Source organism: Aquila chrysaetos, unplaced genomic scaffold (assembly GCF_900496995.4).
Source record: "Aquila chrysaetos chrysaetos unplaced genomic scaffold, bAquChr1.4, whole genome shotgun sequence".
Lineage (NCBI taxonomy): Eukaryota > Metazoa > Chordata > Aves > Accipitriformes > Accipitridae > Aquila > Aquila chrysaetos.
This window is the reverse complement of record NW_024470387.1, coordinates 115,207-131,666: the sequence shown is the minus strand read 5'-3', so window position 1 is coordinate 131,666 and position 16,460 is coordinate 115,207. Positions and strand designations below refer to the sequence as shown.

The following is a 16,460-nucleotide window of genomic DNA, read 5'->3' as shown; positions in this document are numbered from 1 at the left end:
AAGTAGCCTTGCTGCACTGATTTTTTTTCCATCTACCCTGCCAGGAGATGCATTGCAGTCTCTTGCTGAGCTTGATTGTGTTTGGAGTTGGCTCTGGACTTCAGTCCCCAAGAGCAGGCTCTCCCTTGCAGCCCAGTGCCCTCTTCCACGAGTGCCCAGGGCTTACTCCTGTGAGGAAGGTTTCACTGAGCATCAGCCTGAACGCTTGATCAGTGTGAGCCCATTGCTGGGCAGTGCCCTGACAGCACCGCCGAGCCAGGGCTTTCCTCAGAGACTGGGAAATGCCGTCAGGCACCAAAACAGCTGTGACCAGGGAAGGTACTCACTGTGCGGTGTGCTCAGCTTTGCTCCCAGCAAAGTGGCTCAGTTTGAAACAGGGCGCTGAGACATCCCTTTGCTTCTGCACTAGCACGGCTGATGAACTTGTTAGATCGCCTGGTGTATTGCTGGTGTGTCGTGGTTTAACCCCAGCCAGCAACTAAGCACCATGCAACCGCTCACTCACTCCCCACCACCCAGTGGGATGGGGGAGAGAATCAGAAAAAAAAAAAAGTAAAACTCGTGGGTTGAGATAAGAACAGTTTAATTGAACAGAAAAGGAGAAACTGATAATGATAAAACACTAATAAAATTACAATAGTAATAATAAAAGGATTGGAATATACAAGTGATGCACAATGCAATTGCTCACCACCCGCTGACCAATGCCCAGTTAGTTCCTGGGCGGTGATCCCCTCCACCCCAACTCCCCCCAGTTTATAAACTGGGCATGACGTCACATGATGTGGAATACCCATTTGGCCATTTTGGGTCAGCTGCCCTGGCTGTGTCTCCTCCCAACTTCTTGTGCCCCTCCAGCCTTCTTGCTGGCTGGGCATGAGAAGCTGAAAAACCCTTGACTTTAGACTAAACATTACTTAGCAATAACTTGAAAACATCAGTGTTATCATCATTCTTCTCATACCTAACTCAAAAACATATCACTATACCAGCTACTGGGAAGACAATTAACTCTATCCCAACCGAAACCAGGACGTGGTGCTAGGTGGCAAGTCTTCTCCTGCCTCCAGCACTGAGTTCTGGCCTAGAACAGTGTTTTTCTGTTCAGTGGCTCCCTTTCCTGTAGCACCCAGGCAGCCTATCTCATACCCTGGTTTTCTACAGACGTTTTGACTTTTGTTAACTGCTCTCTAGCTACAGTGCTCCTGGGGGTCCGGCTGGCAGTCCTGGGGGATTCCAGTGGTCTGAGATTGGCACCCAGCAGCAAAGCCCTGTATTGATGCTGTCTGGAGCATGCGCCTGTCCCAGCCAAGCCGACTGTGCCTGCGTTCCTTTACCAGGGCCCTGAACAAATGCAGCGTGGAGGTGTATAAGAAGGTGGGGATGCTATATCCCGAGATGAGCGTCCACGAGCGCTCGCTGGACTTCCTGATCGAGCTGCTGCACAAGGACCAGCTGGACGAGACGGTCAATGTGGAGCCACTGACCAAAGCCATCAAGTACTACCAGGTGGGTCTGCGGAGCCGAGAGCAACAGGCTCTTGGCCAAGCTTGGGGCGTTTCTGACCTGCAGGGTGGGGAACTGGTGCAACCTCACCAGCATGTGCCACGGCTGGAAATTATGACCTTGGATACATCGTTCATGTGGCACATTGACAAGCTGTGAAAAAGCTCACTGGTAGCACTTGCCTTTGGATGTTTTTCACCCCTGGAGCACGCAGGACATGAGCCTGTGACTGTGTCACCTGGGGGCTGTGTTCTCTGTCCCTGGGAGGACGCAGGCAGAAGGGATGTGGTTCTCCTGTCCTGGATTTCTGTACCTCTGTGCTGCAGGCCAGGGTTGCTGACCCTTTGAGTTAAGGGCCACCAGCTCTTTCGGAGGGCAGAGCTTTCAGAGGGAATCTGGTGGGGGTCACTGCAAGAGTTTTCACTTCCAATTAAAAATTAGGCCAAACCCTCAATGTTTGGGATTTTTTGTCATGTATTTTCCCACTTGGTTTGTTTGCTTGCATGTGTGGAAACATTTGAGGGGTGCTGATCTCTTGCTGATCTCTCTCCTCACCTAGCATCTGTACAGCATCCACCTGGCTGACCAGGCTGAAGACTGCACGATGCAGTTGGCCGACCACATCAAGGTGAAGTGGGGAAAAATAACCTGACTCTTTCCTTGTTGCGTGTTTTCTGCCTTTGCCCTTTCTGCTCCCCCCTGAGATCACTTTGTGAGTTGAAGTGCCTCTTCTACCCCTCTCCCCATTGCTGTCACTTTTCCCCAGCTCCTGCTGCCAGTGGTGGCACAGAGGTGATGAGGGCTCCTGGGTCACGGAAGGGGGAAGAAGACGTGGGGCAATTTGCCCTGCGGATGTCTGGGTAGAAAGAGAAGAGCAGCAAGGAGAGTGTGGAGAACCTAGTGTCTAAGCGGGAGTGTTGTACTGCCCTGAGCTTCTAAGGGAAGTACTGGTGTCCTGTGCCCCACGGAGTAAAACAAAAATTGACTGAATGCCTCGGCCTGTTTTCCTGCTCCTGTAAATCCTGGAGTCGTGGCAGGGTGGTGTACAGAGGGTCTGCCCTGAAATGCCCAAGACCAAAGCCCCAGTTTGCCCTAGAGCAGCTCTCTTGCCTGGTCTCTGCTTTGCCCCAAGCTGATGGTACCTGTGTTTGTGCTCTGCAGTTCACCCAGAGTGCCTTGGACTGCATGGGGGTGGAGGTGTGCCGGCTGCGATCCTTCCTCCAGGTAGGACATGCTCAGAGTGGCTCTGCACGGTTGTGCTGGGTTCCCCTCACATCTGTCAGTTTTTCTGAAGTCCTTTCTCTACACCCTAGGCTGGGCAGGAGGCATCCGACCTTGCCATCCTCCTCAAGGACTTGGAGACCTCGTGCAGTGATATTCGCCAGTTCTGCAAGAAGATCAGGCGTCGCATGCCTGGGACGGACGCTCCGGGTATCCCTGCAGCACTGGGCTTCGGGCAGCAGGTGAGCTGGCTGGCAGAGCAGGACACCCTAGCGCTGCCCCGCATGTGGCCATCTTAGCCACATACTGGGAGCTGTGGGCTGTACTGGGCTAGCATCAAACGCTGTTAGATCACTGCTGTCCTTGGTGGCTCCAGGGAGGGAGCGTGCTGGTGTGCCCTGCTTAAGCTGAGCAGCAGCCCACTGCACAGATGGAGGAAAATGGTGCGAGCTGAGATGGGAGGTAGGGTCTCTGGGCTTCGTGTTTCTAGTCGGGATAGAGACATGGACTTTTTAACCTAATCTTCTCCAGCTGTGAGTTTCTTTCTATCTTTCCTGGTGTTTCCCATCTTCCTAGTGATGCTTCAGAAGCAAGTTAAAATCTCAATAGCTGTCAGACTAGGGCAAGGCAAGTGTTGTGCAGCCAGGAGCCGTTGTGCCTGGGAAGCGAGCTGGAAAGCAACCTGTTTGTCTCTGCCTTTCCCAACCATCCTGTTTCCACCCGACTTCCAGGTGTCGGACACGCTCCTGGACTGCCGCAAGCACCTGACGTGGGTGGTGGCCGTGCTGCAGGAGGTGGCCGCTGCTGGGGCACAGATGATTGCTCCTCTGGCAGAGAACGAGGGGCTGCTGGCAGTGAAGCTGGAGGATCTGGCCTTCAAAGCGAGCGAGCAGGTAGGAAACTCCCTTCCCGTCTACCCCTCATTCCCTGCTGCAGCAGGGTAAAGCCGGGAACCGTCTCACTCCAGCGCTACAGACCTGCCCGTGAGTAGCTCCAGATGGGAGAGCCTTGTGGAAGCTGGGAGCAAACTCCTGGGAATATGGCCAGGGAATGCCAAAATGTGGAGAGCTTTGTGGTCCCTTGCTCCGTGCTGTCCTTCCCCGCAGCTGGCTTTGCTCTGCAGTTGCACTAAAGGGACTGCGGCCGCTCAAGGCCTGTGGCACATTGTGGGGAGTCGGGAGGGGGCTGTAATGGTGACTGTGAGCCCAGCCCAGGGGCACCTGCCACTTTCTTCCCGTCCTTTGCAGATCTACGGCACCCAGGGCATCAACCCCTATGAGTGTCTGCGTCAGTCTTGCAGCATCCTCATCGCGACCATGAACAAGATGGCCACAGCTATGCAAGAGGGAGAATACGATGCGGATAGACCACAGACCAAGGTGGGCTTTGGCTGTGGCAGGGGTCTTGGGCAGAGCCAGAGCATCTGAGCTGCTCCATAATCTCCCACAGTCCTGCTGCTGCTTCCCCTGGCTGGAGGGTCTTCTGGGTGCGATGGAGGGGCAGAGAGCTGAGGAGGTGCAGCAGTTGCCTGCAACATTCGGGGAGACTGGGAATGGTCCCCCTCTTGCCCTGTGGCCCCATCTGCAATTACTGGAATTCTTCGTAAAATACCGATTTTGTATCATGTTCCTCTGGTCTCCATTACAGCCCACCCCACCTGCTGACCTACGGGCAGCAGCTCTTCGGGCAGAGATCACCGATGCTGAGGGGCTGGGGCTTAAGCTGGAGGACAGGGAGACAGTCATCAAAGAACTGAAAAAGTCCCTCAAGATCAAGGTAAGCTGTTCTTCAGTCAATCTATGCCTTCCTGGCTGGTCAGTGAAGAGGAGTTTGCTGCTGTAGTGGTCCCATTTGTGCTCCAGGTGACTTGTTGCCTGTGGAGCTGACGGTCCAGAGTCCCAGCTAGATCTCGTCCTGAAAGTATTCTTCCAGTTGTCAGGGAGATGCTGTCTGGCTGGTGCCTCCCTGCAAAAAACTGTCCTGGCCTTTGCACCACGATGTTCTGGGATGACAAGTGTTGGTGATGGGTGCGTGTGCCAAGCATAGCTGCAGAGTGGATAGGCGTTGTGATTTCTGGGCAGGCTCCCACCAAGCGCTGCAAGGAACTTTTCCTAGGGCCCACCATACCCAGGGCCCTGGAGCGCTCTGATTTCTTTCCTGCTGCTCCAGGGCGAGGAGCTCAGCGAAGCAAACGTGCGGCTCAGCCTCCTAGAGAAGAAGCTGGACAGTGCATCCAAGGATGCAGATGACCGTGTGGAAAAGATACAGACGAAGCTGGATGAGACCCAGACGCTGCTCAAAAAGAAAGAGAAGTAAGTGCAAGATGGGGCTGCTGTTGGAGGGTCTCTTGATGAGGACTGGACAGCTGGTGGTCCTTTGGGCTGGCTAGCAGGGTTTGTGGCTTAGTGGAGAGGGATGTTCATGGAGGGGGATGTTGGTGGAGGATCCGCAGGGGAGCCAGTACTTTTTAATGGTGCATGGCAGAGCACAGGCTGGCAGAGGGTCCTGGGAAAGGTCCAGTTCAAATGCTTTTGTGGGAAGGGCCGTTGTCCTGGCATGTTCTTACTACCATTTCTGTGCTCCAAGCATCTCTTGCCACAGGTCCATTGGCAGAGCGAGCCCTTGGACAAGCAGGGAGGTGCAAGCTTGCAGGGTGGAGGGAGGACTGTCTTGCAAGCTGGGCAAAATGGCTAAGTGTTCAATATGGACAAATACTTTCTTTGTGTGTTATACTGCAGTCTGCAGTAGAGGCTGGTGGGGCTCCAGCTCCTGGATCAGCAGGTTTGTGCTTGAAGCACAGCAGTAGCAGGATGCATGACAAAGCCAGGAGCTCTTGGGTCCTGGACTGCTTGCCTCTTTCCTTTGGAGGAGCATCTCCAGCAACAGCTGTGACTCTGTACACTCTTCCCAGGGAGTTTGAGGAGACCATGGATGCTCTGCAGGCAGATATCGACCAGCTGGAATCAGAGAAGGTGGAGCTGAAGCAGCGCTTGAACAACCAGTCAAAGCGAACCATCGAGGGCCTGCGCGGCACCCCTGCCTCTGGAGTTGCCTCCATCGTGTCTGGCATTGCCGGAGGTGCGTAACCAGCGTCCCCAGAGCACTGGAACACTGCTGCAGCTGGTGTGAGGTATTTGCAGGCTGGAAAGGGAGCCTGGGATGTCCTCCTGACACAGAGTCCAGGAGCGGTGCAGAGGATTCCCTGCAGTGTCTGTGTGATGCCTGCCTGGGAGGCAGCGCGGGAGCTCGGACTGGGAACGGTGCTCCAACAGTTCACTGCTCTGCCCGCCTGGCCCTCCCGCAGCAAGCCAGAGCCTCTGGTGCGGCTGGCAGGGGAGAAGACAGGAGGTGTTCAGGCTGTAATGATGACCAGGGAGTGCGGAGAGCCTGCAGCTCCCCCGCAGTGTCCGGCAGCTCCGTGCTTGGGCGGACAGGGCAATGGTGGCACCTCTTGAGGAGCCAGCCTGGGGTGTCCCTGCAGCTGGCTGGGGCTGGGGGGGCCCTTGGTGGCAGGGCACCCTGCTCTGGCAGCTGTGGGCAGGCGAATGCTGGTACTGCCCGGCCCAGCCTGTGGGCCAGTCCTCCCACAGGGATGCTCCCATGGAGAGTCAGCAGTCGGTGCCTGCCCGCTGGCGCATTCTTGCTGCTGCAGGCAGCTCCTGCCTCCGCTGCCGTGCCTCTCCAGGGCACGGATAGGCTGTTCGGGCTGTGCTGCTCTGACCTGGCTGGCTCAGAGAATGAGACCTGATTTCTCTGTGCCTCCTGGGCTCTCGTGAACCTCAGCAGCAAGGGGTGGGTGATGGTGCAGGATGGGTGCTTGCTGAGGTTGCAGGTCCTTGTGCTGGCTAGCAGGGATGTTAGTACCTTCCTTGTCACTCTGGAGGAAATGTCCTACAAAAAATGCCTGGTGGCAGGACCGGGTCTTTGGCATCTTTGTCAGGAGCTCTGGCTGTAGGACATTGTGTGGCCTTCCAAACTGAGAGCCCTGGTGTCTTTAGGACTGTGACCAGGGTGGCTGTGGAGCAGCCTGGCCCTCTGGCCCCAGCGCAGCAGCGATCCATTGGGTCCAGGTTCCTGATCCTTTTGACCTGATCTGTGTTGCGTGACACCTGGATGCAGCCTGGCTCCTGGATGCAGCAGCTCCTGGCCCTCGTGGAGCTGCAGCCTCTCCCGGAGTCACTGTGGCCACGAGCTCTGGCTCTCAGGGACGCTGACAGCGTGTTCTCGGTCCCGAACAGTGTGTGCAGCGCTGTGAGCACTGTGCCAGCACCAGCCTGCTCACGAGCGCTGCGTTTCAGAGGGGGAAGCTGGGGGCACAGGGAGCGCAGCCTGAGGGGACCCCAGCTCTCAGGGGTGTAGTGCACACTGGGTGCAGCGGGGCAGTCGGCGGGAGCTGCTCCTCCACCACTGCATAGGGGGGGCTTGGATGGAGCACCTCGGAGCAGGTCAGCATGGATCACCGTGCCTTCGGACCCACAGCAACAGGCGGCTGTTGTGGGGCAGCTCTGGAGGAGCCGTGCCATGGGTGCACACGTGTCCTGCTTGGGTTGCTCACAGCCGCGCACGCGGTCAGGGCTCGCCAGCCCTGGCCGGATCCTGCAGCAGCAGCACGTGGAGTCCCACTGCCCCGGCGGGGCGGCTGGGATGGTCACTGCTCCCGGAGTCAGGGGATGGGGCTCAGCACAGGACACAGCCATGGGTGACCAGAGCTCCTCTGGCCATGGCTCCTCTCAGACTTGATCCTTGGCTTTAATTCTGCTTCTTCTTGTCTTTCCTCTGGCTCCTCTTCTCGTACTGCAGAGGAACAGCAGAGAGGTATGGTACTGCACCCCAGCATGCCAGTGCTCCCCGCCTCCTCCGGCCCCCAGAAGTGCATGCCGGGGGGGACTAGCGTCCCAAGACACCCAAGCATGGCCCTGGGACAAGGCTTGGTTTGGGAGCAGGGGGAAGGATGCAGATCCTGCTCAAGGGCAGCGCTCGGCTCAGGTCCCGAGCAGCCTGTGCTGCAGGGGAGCTCGTGGCTGGTGCACTCCTGGACAGTACCAGGAGTCTGGGAAGGGAGTGGTGAGCATGAAACTGCTATGGGTGCAGAGTGGTGTGACTCCTGCAGCGGAGAGACGGGTCCCTGGAGTGCCCAGAGCGTGGCACAGCCCCGAGCCTTCGGGAAGCGGGCACTGGGAGTGCCTGGTGCCGGGCTGCTGAGGAGGCATGGGGGGGTGAGGTGCTGCCCTGGCCAGCTGGTGTCTTGGCCTTCTCCGTGGGAGCGGGACGGGAGGTGCCACATGCTTGTGATGGCTCCATCGGTGCCTGGGTGCACACAAGCAGATGCTGCTTGCCCCCACGCTGCAGACACTTGTCCCTTTGCTGAGCCTGTCTGCGTGTCCAGTGCTGCTGTAGCAGTCCTGCCCCGCGTTCGCGTGTGACAGTTGCTGATGCTGCTGCTGTTGGTGCCCGTCTGCAGATGTCGGTGCTGGCCAGGTGACGGGAGGCGGTTCAGGACCTGTCCAGGTGAAGGACTCACCTCTTCTTCTCGAGCAAATTGAAGTCCTGCAGCATTGCATCAGGCACCTCAAGAATGAGAACAGCCGGCTCAAGGTGAGGTGTGGGGAGGTGCCTTGCCCTGCAGCGGGTCCCTGGGTGCCCGCAGTGCTGAGCAGGTCCCAGTGGGTCCCGGCACACCAGACCCCGCAGCTTGGACATGCCGTATCTTGGGAGGTTGAGCAGGAGAGGAGGGAGGGCTGGGGGAAGCTGGATGCCACAGCACAGGGCCGGGCAGAGCAGCCTGAGGGTCCGGCTGCTGCCAGCACTGCCGGCGGTGATGTGCTCCCTCCAACACCGCAGAACAGCTCTGTCCTCCACACTGTGGGTTTCCTCAGGAAAAGAAACAGGAATGGCAAGGCATGTCGGACTCTGCTTTACAGAGAGGGGCTCTGCGAAGAGCCCAGTCGGGGCACGGCTGTGCCTGTTCCTGTTCCTGCGGTGGGAGGCTTGGGCTCTGTCCTGGGAGCACGGCAGCCCGAGGGAAGGGCCATCCTGCAGCACTGCGGCACTGCTCAGGGGCATTCGCCTTCCTCCAGCAACAGGCTCTGGGCTGGGGGCTTGTGCTGGCTTGGTGCCTGCCTTCGGCTGGTGGTCTTGGACAAAGTCGTGTCCCAAGAGGCCAGGGAGGTCTGCGTGGGATGCAGTCTGCGTGGGATGAGCTGGAGGAAGGGTGCTTAGTCCACCACATCTGGTGGTGGTCAGGAGCACAGCTCTGCTGCGGGGCTTGCAGCGAGCTCTCCGCTAGTGATGAGCTTTGGCTCCTTTGGGGAAGGGGCTTTGGCTCCTTTGGGGAAGGGGCCGAGCCATGGGCTTGGTCCGAGTGCAGTGTCAACGACTGGGAGCCAGAGTGGCCGGCAGAGCCGGGGGTGCTGGTGGCATCGCTGCCCAGCCTTGGTCCCTTGCTTCAGACTGGGGCCTCCAAATACCAGCTGATGCAGACTGATTAAGGCATTGATTGATTAATGAACGCACTGTGAGGAAATTGGCAAAGCAGCAAGTAATCTAATTAACTGAATAACATTCCACTAATATTAATTCAGACATATAATTATGCAGATGACTATGCACAACTATGAAGCTGTTAATGATAGTTCTTAAATCTAATGAGTCACATACGTGGCCACTGGCAAGTTACGGTTCTGTAAGTACTGAGGTGCCGACCTGTTTCCCACTCCCCAAGTCTTACACGTGCTCAGCTGGTTGTCCAAGGGCTTCCCTCTGGTGTCCTAGTGCGTTCGGGACATCACTGCTGTCCGTGGGCTTCTGTGCTCCCACCCTTGGAAGATCCACCCTCTGGTTGTTTTCACTATAGTTTTAAGTCCCTTTTTTTCATTTGGGCTCTCCTTTTTGCTGCCTTTACACCACATTTTCTCTGCTCAATTCCTCCCAAGTAAACACCCTGCCCCTAATGACCTTCTCCCCGTCGGTCCCAGGGAGCCCAGATGAGGATGACGCTGGCCAGCCTGCCGCCTCTGCAGGTACCCAAGATCTCCCTCCTCAACAACAGGCAGGGAGAAGGTCTGGGCGCACAGGCGCTGTATCGCAAGGCCAACCAGCTCCTGCAAGCCATCTATCACATGAGCGCCACCACCAAGGTTTTGGACATGAAGCAGATCAAGTCGGGTAGGTCCTACATGAACATTCCTTGGCTGAAGCACCTGGGGAGCAGGGGGGTCACGGGCAGCTGTGAGTCGGAGGGAGCTTGGCCCACGCTCTGTGAGCAACCTCCGCATCTTCCCTCTGCCCCGGGGAGGGACCGGCACCTCCTTCCCATCCAGCCAGCACCTGGAGCAGGGTTTGCTCCAGAGCAGAGCTCCAGCCTACCCCTTCAGACCTACCTGCCAGGGGTCTGCTCTGGTGGCAGCAATCCCGGCTTGCTCATGCTGATGGGGCTTCCCTGTGCAGCAGGGAATGGCCTTGTGCCCCCGAGAGGTGGCCGTCCCTGTCCCCCTGGCTGCGGGCATTCGTGTCTGGGGACAGCGTGGCACCGGTTCGGCACGCAGGGGCTGAAGCTGCTCCCTGGAGTCAGCGTGGCTCAGCATCTTCCCTGCGGTGCTGCTGGCTGAGCCGGGAGCCTCTTGACCCCCCTTAAAACCTACCCCGGTAACGAAGAAGCTGAGCTGGCTGAGCCGGCACTCTGCATGTGCTGTGTGCCTGTGGCTGAATGGACCCCGAGCCGCGGGGAGGACGGCACCTTCCTCCTCCTCCCTCCTGCAAACCTCCATCTCCCCTGCATCGGCATTCGGACAAGCCGGCACAGCGTCGTGCTGTGGTGCTGGTCTGTGCCCAGCCGCAGGGCTCGCCGTCCATCAGGGCTGGGCGAGGCAGGCCCCGGTGTTGTGTGTTGGAGTGTTTTGGGGAAAGGAGCGCTGGATGAGTGCCCTGTCCACGCTTTGCCAGCCTGTGTCTCTCACCTGTCTTCCGTAGCAAGGAGCTCATCAGCGTGGCTGGTGGAGTATAAGTCCCGCCTGTTGTCCCTCAAAAACAGTGTCGACGCCCTAAAGGTAAGGCAGGCTTCCCCCCCGCCCCGTGCCGCCCTCACCCGCCCGGGCTGCAGGCAGCTTTCCGGCTGCTGCTGTGGCGAGGTGCTGGCGCGGGAGGGTGGGTGTCCCAGCAGCACCCCAGGCCCAGCCCTCCTGTTCCCCTGGGCTGGGGAGGGGGAAATGAACGGGCACGACTCCGTGTGAGCACTGTAGCTGGTGTTGCCGTCCCGTTGGTGCTGCCGGCACTTCGGTGCGCCCTGCGGCACGTCTGACTGTGGCAGTGGGGAATGAGGTGCTGCCCCTTTCCCCTTCCAAAACAAAGTCAGGTTTGACCCCTCTGCCTTGTCCCCAGGGATTTGGGGTGGTGAAGGGCTCTGGGGGTGGTGAGGGGCTTGGGGGGGGGCCGGTGAGCCCACGTGCAGCAGCAGGAGCAGCCGTGGGGCAGCGGTGCAGTTCTGGAGGTGACCTTGTGCTCTCTGCCCCTTCCCCCCCCCCCCCCCCAGGATGAGGTAATGAGAGAGATCGTTCAGCAGCGCCCAGGTGCCAGCGTCCCCACCGACTTCGGCACCTTCCCCTCCTCCTCCTTCCTGAAGGTGAGACCCTTCTTCCTGGGGCAGCAGCCGAAGGATGGGGCCGGGGGGTCAGGAACCTCCGTGCTCCATCCCCTTCGCTCCGCTGTGCTGCTTGGGGCCCCAGGACCCGTGGCACTCATCCCGTCCCCACCGCAGGAGGGTGGGGAGAGGGGACAGCCTGGTCCCCGCAGCCCTGGCTGGCGCAGGGACCGGCTGCCCCCCCCCGGACCCCGATCCCGACCCCGGCTGTTCGGCTCTTGCAGGCCAAGCGGGAGAAGGAGGAGGGCCTGGTGTTGTTCGGCAAAGTGACCTTCCCCTGCCAGCCGGGGCAGGGCCAAGTGCACAGGGTGCGCCTCACCCCCGAGCTGCTCCACCAGCTCCAGCGCCACTTCATGTTCTAAGCCGGGAGCCCCCCCCCCGCACAGACTGAGGTTCATTGCACCCCCCCTTCCCCACCCCCCTGCTGAGCGTCCCCTGCCAGAGCCCGGTGCTACCCCGGTACCGGCTCTGCCCTCCGCCCGGGGGGACCGGCCGCTTTTCCTCCCTCCCCCCCCCACGCGTGGGGCGGGAGCCGGAGCCGCTTGCCCCCCCCCCCCCCTTCCCTGCCGGGGGCTCCCAACCCTCCCGCCGCCGCTGCCAGCGCTGTCAGACACTACGAACCGCCGCCGCCCCCCCCGGGAACCCCCCCCGCGGGCGGTCTGGGCTGTACCGGGAGGGCGGCGGGACGGCGGCGGGAGGGCGGCGGGAGCAACCCCCCCCCCCAACTCCCGCCCCCCCCAACTCCCGCCCTACGGTCCCCCCCGGCGCTCTCGTTCTCGAATAAAGCTGTTCTGAACCTGCCCGCGGCCCCGCGCCTTCCTGCACCGGCACCGGGGGGGGGGGGTTGGGTCCCGCCACGTGCGGTCGCGGTGGGGGGCGGGGCAGGCGGCGGCGCGGGGTAAGGAGCGGAGCGCGGGAAGGGGCGGCAGGAACGCCAGCGGTCGCCATTGGTCGGAGGGGAGGAAGGGGCGGGAGGCCGCGGCACTTTCTAGGCCTGATTGGTACAGGCGGCAAAGAGACGCGGGACCGCCCGCTCCTCTAGCTGATTGGCTGGGGGGCGGATCCGTCGGGGACAGCATGCGTTGATTGGCCGTGGACTGGTGGGGCAGGCTTCCGGCGGGGCGCTGCCAGTTCCGGGCGGCAGCGGCGGCAGCGGTAGGATGGTGAGTGTCTGCCGGGCCGGGAGCATCTGCCCGCATCGGGCCGGGCTGGTGCCCGTGGGCGCCGGGGATGGGCGTGCGTGGGCTCGGGGCGCCGCGGAGCCCGGGCCGGGGGCTCCTGTGCCGCGCCGGGGCGGGGGGTGGGGTGGGAGCGCGGGGCGGGCCGGGAGCTGGGCCTGCGGCCGCCCCGAGCCCCCGGTGACCGGTACCGGTGCAGGTGCTGCTCCACGTGCTGTTCGAGCATGCCGCCGGGTACGCGCTCTTCGCCGTGCGGGAGGTGGAGGAGATCAGCCTGCTGCTGCCGCAGGTATGGGCCGCGGACGGGCAACCGGGGGGGGCTGGGGCGAGGGTCTCGTACCCTGGTGCTGCCGCCATTCCCGCGGGCCGCGCGTTCTGGTGGCCACCGTGTGCCCTGGGGGCCTGACACCCACCCCCCGCAGGTGGAGGAGAGCGTCCTCACCGTCGGCAAGTTCCACAACGTGGTGAAGCTGGTGGCCTTCGCCCCCTTCAAGTCGGCCCAGAGCGCCCTGGAGAACATCAATGCCGTCTCCGAGGGTGAGCGGGCTGCGGTGGGGCTGGGGGCACCGGGGTAACCCCCCCCCACGGGAAATTGCGTGGTCCCGCTGACCCCTCCACCCTCCCCCGTCTCGCAGGGATCCTCCACGAGGACCTGCGGCTCCTGCTGGAGACCTCCATGCCGGCCAAGAAGAAGAAGGCACTGCTGGGAGTCGCCGACGCCAAGATCGGGGCCGCCATCCTGGAGGAGCTGGGTTACCAATGCCAGACCGGGGGGGTCGTGGCCGAGATCCTGCGGGGTGAGTCTGGCCGTGGAGGGGATGTGGAGGGGGACGCCCCGGCCGTGCAGAGGGGACACCCGCCGCCCTTGACGACGTGGTGACGGCTGGCTCCCTGGCCAGGGATCCGCCTGCACTTCCACGCGCTGGTGAAGGGCCTCACCGCCCAGTCGGCCTCCAAGGCCCAGCTGGGCCTCGGCCACAGCTACTCCCGGGCCAAAGTGAAGTTCAACGTGAACCGCGTGGACAACATGATCATCCAGTCCATCAGTCTCCTGGACCAGCTGGACAAGGACATCAACACCTTCTCCATGCGCGTGCGGTGAGCAGGGGTCCCCGGGGCGGGAGGGCGGCACGGGCCCGTCTCCCCACGCTTACCGCAGGCAGCCGCCCCTCTGGCTGCCTGTACAGAACGGGGAGGGAGAGCAGCACCTCAAAGGCGCGACCCGGCTGGGGTGACGGCGTCCCGGCCGGAGCATGCCTGGAGGGACACACGGGGCGAGGGGTCGGGCTGCAGCACTGACGCTGTTGTCCCCTGTCCTTCCCCAGGGAGTGGTACGGATACCACTTTCCCGAGCTGATCAAGATCGTGTCCGAGAACTACACCTACTGCCGGCTGGCCAAGTTCATCGGGAACCGCAAGGAGCTGAGCGAGGAGAGCCTGGAGGGGCTGGAGGAGATCGTCATGGACAGTGCCAAGGCGCAGGCCATCCTGGAAGCCTCCCGCTCCTCCATGGGTGAGTGGGGACAGGCGTCGGCGGTGGCTCTGCCGGAGTGCTGCACTTCCCAGGGTGGGTGGGCTGCGGCGGGAAGGGTCACGCCTGCCCGGGGAGGTGCCGCTCAGCCCCCGACACCCGTTTTGCCAGGGATGGACATCTCTCCCCTTGATCTCATCAACATCGAGAGCTTCTCTAGCCGTGTCATCTCGCTCTCCGAGTACCGCAAGGGCCTGCAGGAATATCTCCGCTCCAAGATGAGCCAGGTGGCTCCTAGCCTCTCAGCCCTCATCGGGGAGGTGGTGAGTGTGAGCGTGTGTGCGCCCCGGGTCGCCCCAGGCTGCGGAGATGATGTCTGAGCAAATCTGTCAATCCACTGAGCTGTTCTGCTGACATCTCTTATTGCTGATCCCTGGCCTGGGGGACTGTGTGCGGCCCAGAGCCGGGCTCACGGTGGTGGTGGGCAGCCATAACCCCCATCCTCCTCCTTCCCAGGTGGGCGCCCGTCTCATCTCCCACGCTGGCAGCCTGACAAACTTGGCTAAGTACCCGGCCTCGACGGTGCAGATCCTGGGGGCCGAGAAAGCCCTTTTCAGGTACCGCTGCAGGGTGGTTGCGGTGATGGCAGGCCTCTGGGCCGCCGGCTGCGATGCACTGGGCCCCCATGGCCTTGGCCGCATGTGATCAGCCAGGCCAGTGTCTGAGCGACCACCGTGGCTTTGTGTCTCTCCCGGTGGGGCCGTGCCCCCCGGCACCCCCGGAGGTTAGCGGGGCCGTGGGGGAAGGCGTCTGTCCCAGTGGGTCGCGCTGGGCTGCTTGCGGGTGAGAGCTGGGGCTGCTGGGGGAGGAGCGACAGCCAGTGGCGGCTTCCATGTGGGGGTGCCCTCGGCCACGGGCGCTCCCGCGTCCCCTCCCTGACCGCTCTGCTGGCCGGTTCCAGGGCGCTGAAGACGCGAGGGAACACTCCCAAGTACGGGCTCATCTTCCACTCCACCTTCATCGGGCGAGCGGCTGCTAAGAACAAGGGGCGCATCTCCCGCTACCTGGCCAACAAGTGCACCATCGCCTCCCGCATCGACTGCTTCTCAGGTGCCAGGGGAGGGGGGGACGGGGTCCCGGGCTGCCTCTGCGATGATGGGAATATTTTTCGTCAACAGCATCTCACTGTGTGAATGGTGACTCCTGTGGTCTGAGCAGAGCGTGGAGCGGGGTGGGGTGGGGTGGGGTGGGGCAGGGGGTGCTGAGCCCCTCTCCTCTCCCCACAGAAGTCCCCACCAGTGTCTTCGGGGACAAGCTGCGGGAGCAGGTGGAGGAGCGCTTGGCCTTCTATGAGACGGGGGAGCCGCCCCGCAAGAACCTGGAGGTGATGAAGGAGGCCGTGGTGGAGGTGAGGCTGCGTGGGGACGGGCAGGGCCTTGCTGTCGGATGTGATGTCAAACCACCGTCCTGACCCGCCATGGAGGCAAAAGACTGATTTAATGAGGCTGATCCGACCAGCGGCGCTGGGTGGGGATGGGTCCTGGGCTGGGAACCTCTCCCACGGTGCTGAGCTCCCCCTCTCCTCCGTCAGGCGAGCGAGGTGGTGGCCGAGGTCAAGAGGAAGCAGGAGAAGAAGGAGAAGAAGAAGAAGAAGAGGGAGAAGCAACGCCTAGAGGCTCTGGCTGCTGCCGCAGAGGAGGTGGAGGTAGGGGGCTGTGGGGTGGGAGGGGGCTGGGATGGGCCCCAGCCCCATGGGGGTGAGGCAGTTGGGACATGGGGCTCCCTGGGTTGGGCACGGCTCCTGCTGACCCGGGCGTTCCCCTCAGGAGAACGACATCGAGCCCAAAAAGAAGAAAAAGAAGAAGAAGCAGCAGCAGGAGCCGGAGACGGACTCTGAACCGGAGGAGAATGGGCTGGAAGAAGAAGTCTTGCCCAAGAAGAAGAGGAAGCTAATGGTAGAGGCGGATGAGGAGGAGAAGAAGAAGAAAAAGAAGAAGAAGAAGGAGAAGGCCAGGGATGCAGAGCACTAGGGGAGCAGGGCAGAGCTGGAGCCGGGCTGTGCTCCAGCCGTATGGACTTGCAGACTGACAGGAGCTCATCTCGGTGCAGCCCCTTGCCCAGCTGCCAGCGTTCTGCGGCAGCTGCCCCCCCCCGGCAGTGTAGCGCGGCGGGGCGGCCGCATTAAAGGCCTTTTGGCACCTGGTGGTTTGGGTGAGTCCCTTTGGCAGGGCCAAGGCGCCCGCAGCCCCCTGGGTGGCATGGGAGCCTGAGGCAGCGCTGCCTCCTTGAGCCCCCCTGCAGCCCGTTCCCCTGGGGGGGGCTTGGACTGCACCCACTGCCTGCCTGGTGCAGGGGGCAGGAAACCTCCTTGGCGTGAGTGACCCTCAATAAAGGGCTGAGGTTGTTGTCGATCCCCTTTGGTCTTGTTTTGCTGCAGCTGCTGCCGCTG

General features: G+C 61.4%; 2 protein-coding genes and 2 non-coding genes across 19 annotated transcripts in view; all 4 read left to right on the top strand.

Moving 5' to 3' along the window:
* DCTN1 (dynactin subunit 1) overlaps positions 1 to 12,048 on the top strand; it is an 86,298-nt gene extending 74,250 nt beyond the window's left edge. For 11 of the 16 annotated variants that reach the window (XM_041121853.1, XM_041121854.1, XM_041121851.1 and 8 more), the window contains 15 exons: positions 1,341 to 1,509; positions 2,066 to 2,134; positions 2,668 to 2,730; positions 2,820 to 2,969; positions 3,459 to 3,620; positions 3,975 to 4,106; positions 4,375 to 4,503; positions 4,897 to 5,039; positions 5,639 to 5,805; positions 7,528 to 7,542; positions 8,189 to 8,322; positions 9,702 to 9,891; positions 10,696 to 10,772; positions 11,255 to 11,344; positions 11,587 to 12,048. In XM_041121853.1, coding sequence (XP_040977787.1) covers positions 1,341 to 1,509; positions 2,066 to 2,134; positions 2,668 to 2,730; positions 2,820 to 2,969; positions 3,459 to 3,620; positions 3,975 to 4,106; positions 4,375 to 4,503; positions 4,897 to 5,039; positions 5,639 to 5,805; positions 7,528 to 7,542; positions 8,189 to 8,322; positions 9,702 to 9,891; positions 10,696 to 10,772; positions 11,255 to 11,344; positions 11,587 to 11,724 — 1,828 coding nt within the window. In that variant the 3' untranslated portion in view covers positions 11,725 to 12,048. The remainder of the gene's footprint in view (positions 1 to 1,340; positions 1,510 to 2,065; positions 2,135 to 2,667; positions 2,731 to 2,819; positions 2,970 to 3,458; positions 3,621 to 3,974; positions 4,107 to 4,374; positions 4,504 to 4,896; positions 5,040 to 5,638; positions 5,806 to 7,527; positions 7,543 to 8,188; positions 8,323 to 9,701; positions 9,892 to 10,695; positions 10,773 to 11,254; positions 11,345 to 11,586) is intronic. The other 5 variants (XM_030006535.2, XM_041121857.1, XM_030006537.2 and 2 more) reach the window with 3 other exon arrangements.
* A 319-nt stretch (positions 12,049 to 12,367) lies between these two features.
* On the top strand, positions 12,368 to 16,422 carry NOP56 (NOP56 ribonucleoprotein). The gene is made up of 12 exons (XM_030006544.2): positions 12,368 to 12,525; positions 12,740 to 12,829; positions 12,963 to 13,077; positions 13,176 to 13,337; positions 13,440 to 13,638; positions 13,866 to 14,053; positions 14,183 to 14,334; positions 14,528 to 14,628; positions 14,973 to 15,121; positions 15,298 to 15,419; positions 15,603 to 15,716; positions 15,838 to 16,422. Exons 1-12 carry the CDS (start codon positions 12,523 to 12,525, stop codon positions 16,039 to 16,041), a joined length of 1,599 nt encoding a protein of 532 aa, XP_029862404.1. The 5' UTR covers positions 12,368 to 12,522; the 3' UTR covers positions 16,042 to 16,422.
* LOC115338103 lies at positions 15,159 to 15,229 on the top strand. The gene has a single exon (XR_003922330.1). It is a non-coding gene; the product is annotated as a small nucleolar RNA SNORD56 (small nucleolar RNA).
* LOC115338102 lies at positions 15,455 to 15,523 on the top strand. Its single transcript, XR_003922329.1, has one exon. It is a non-coding gene; the product is annotated as a small nucleolar RNA SNORD57 (small nucleolar RNA).
* Positions 16,423 to 16,460: the final 38 nt, after the last annotated feature.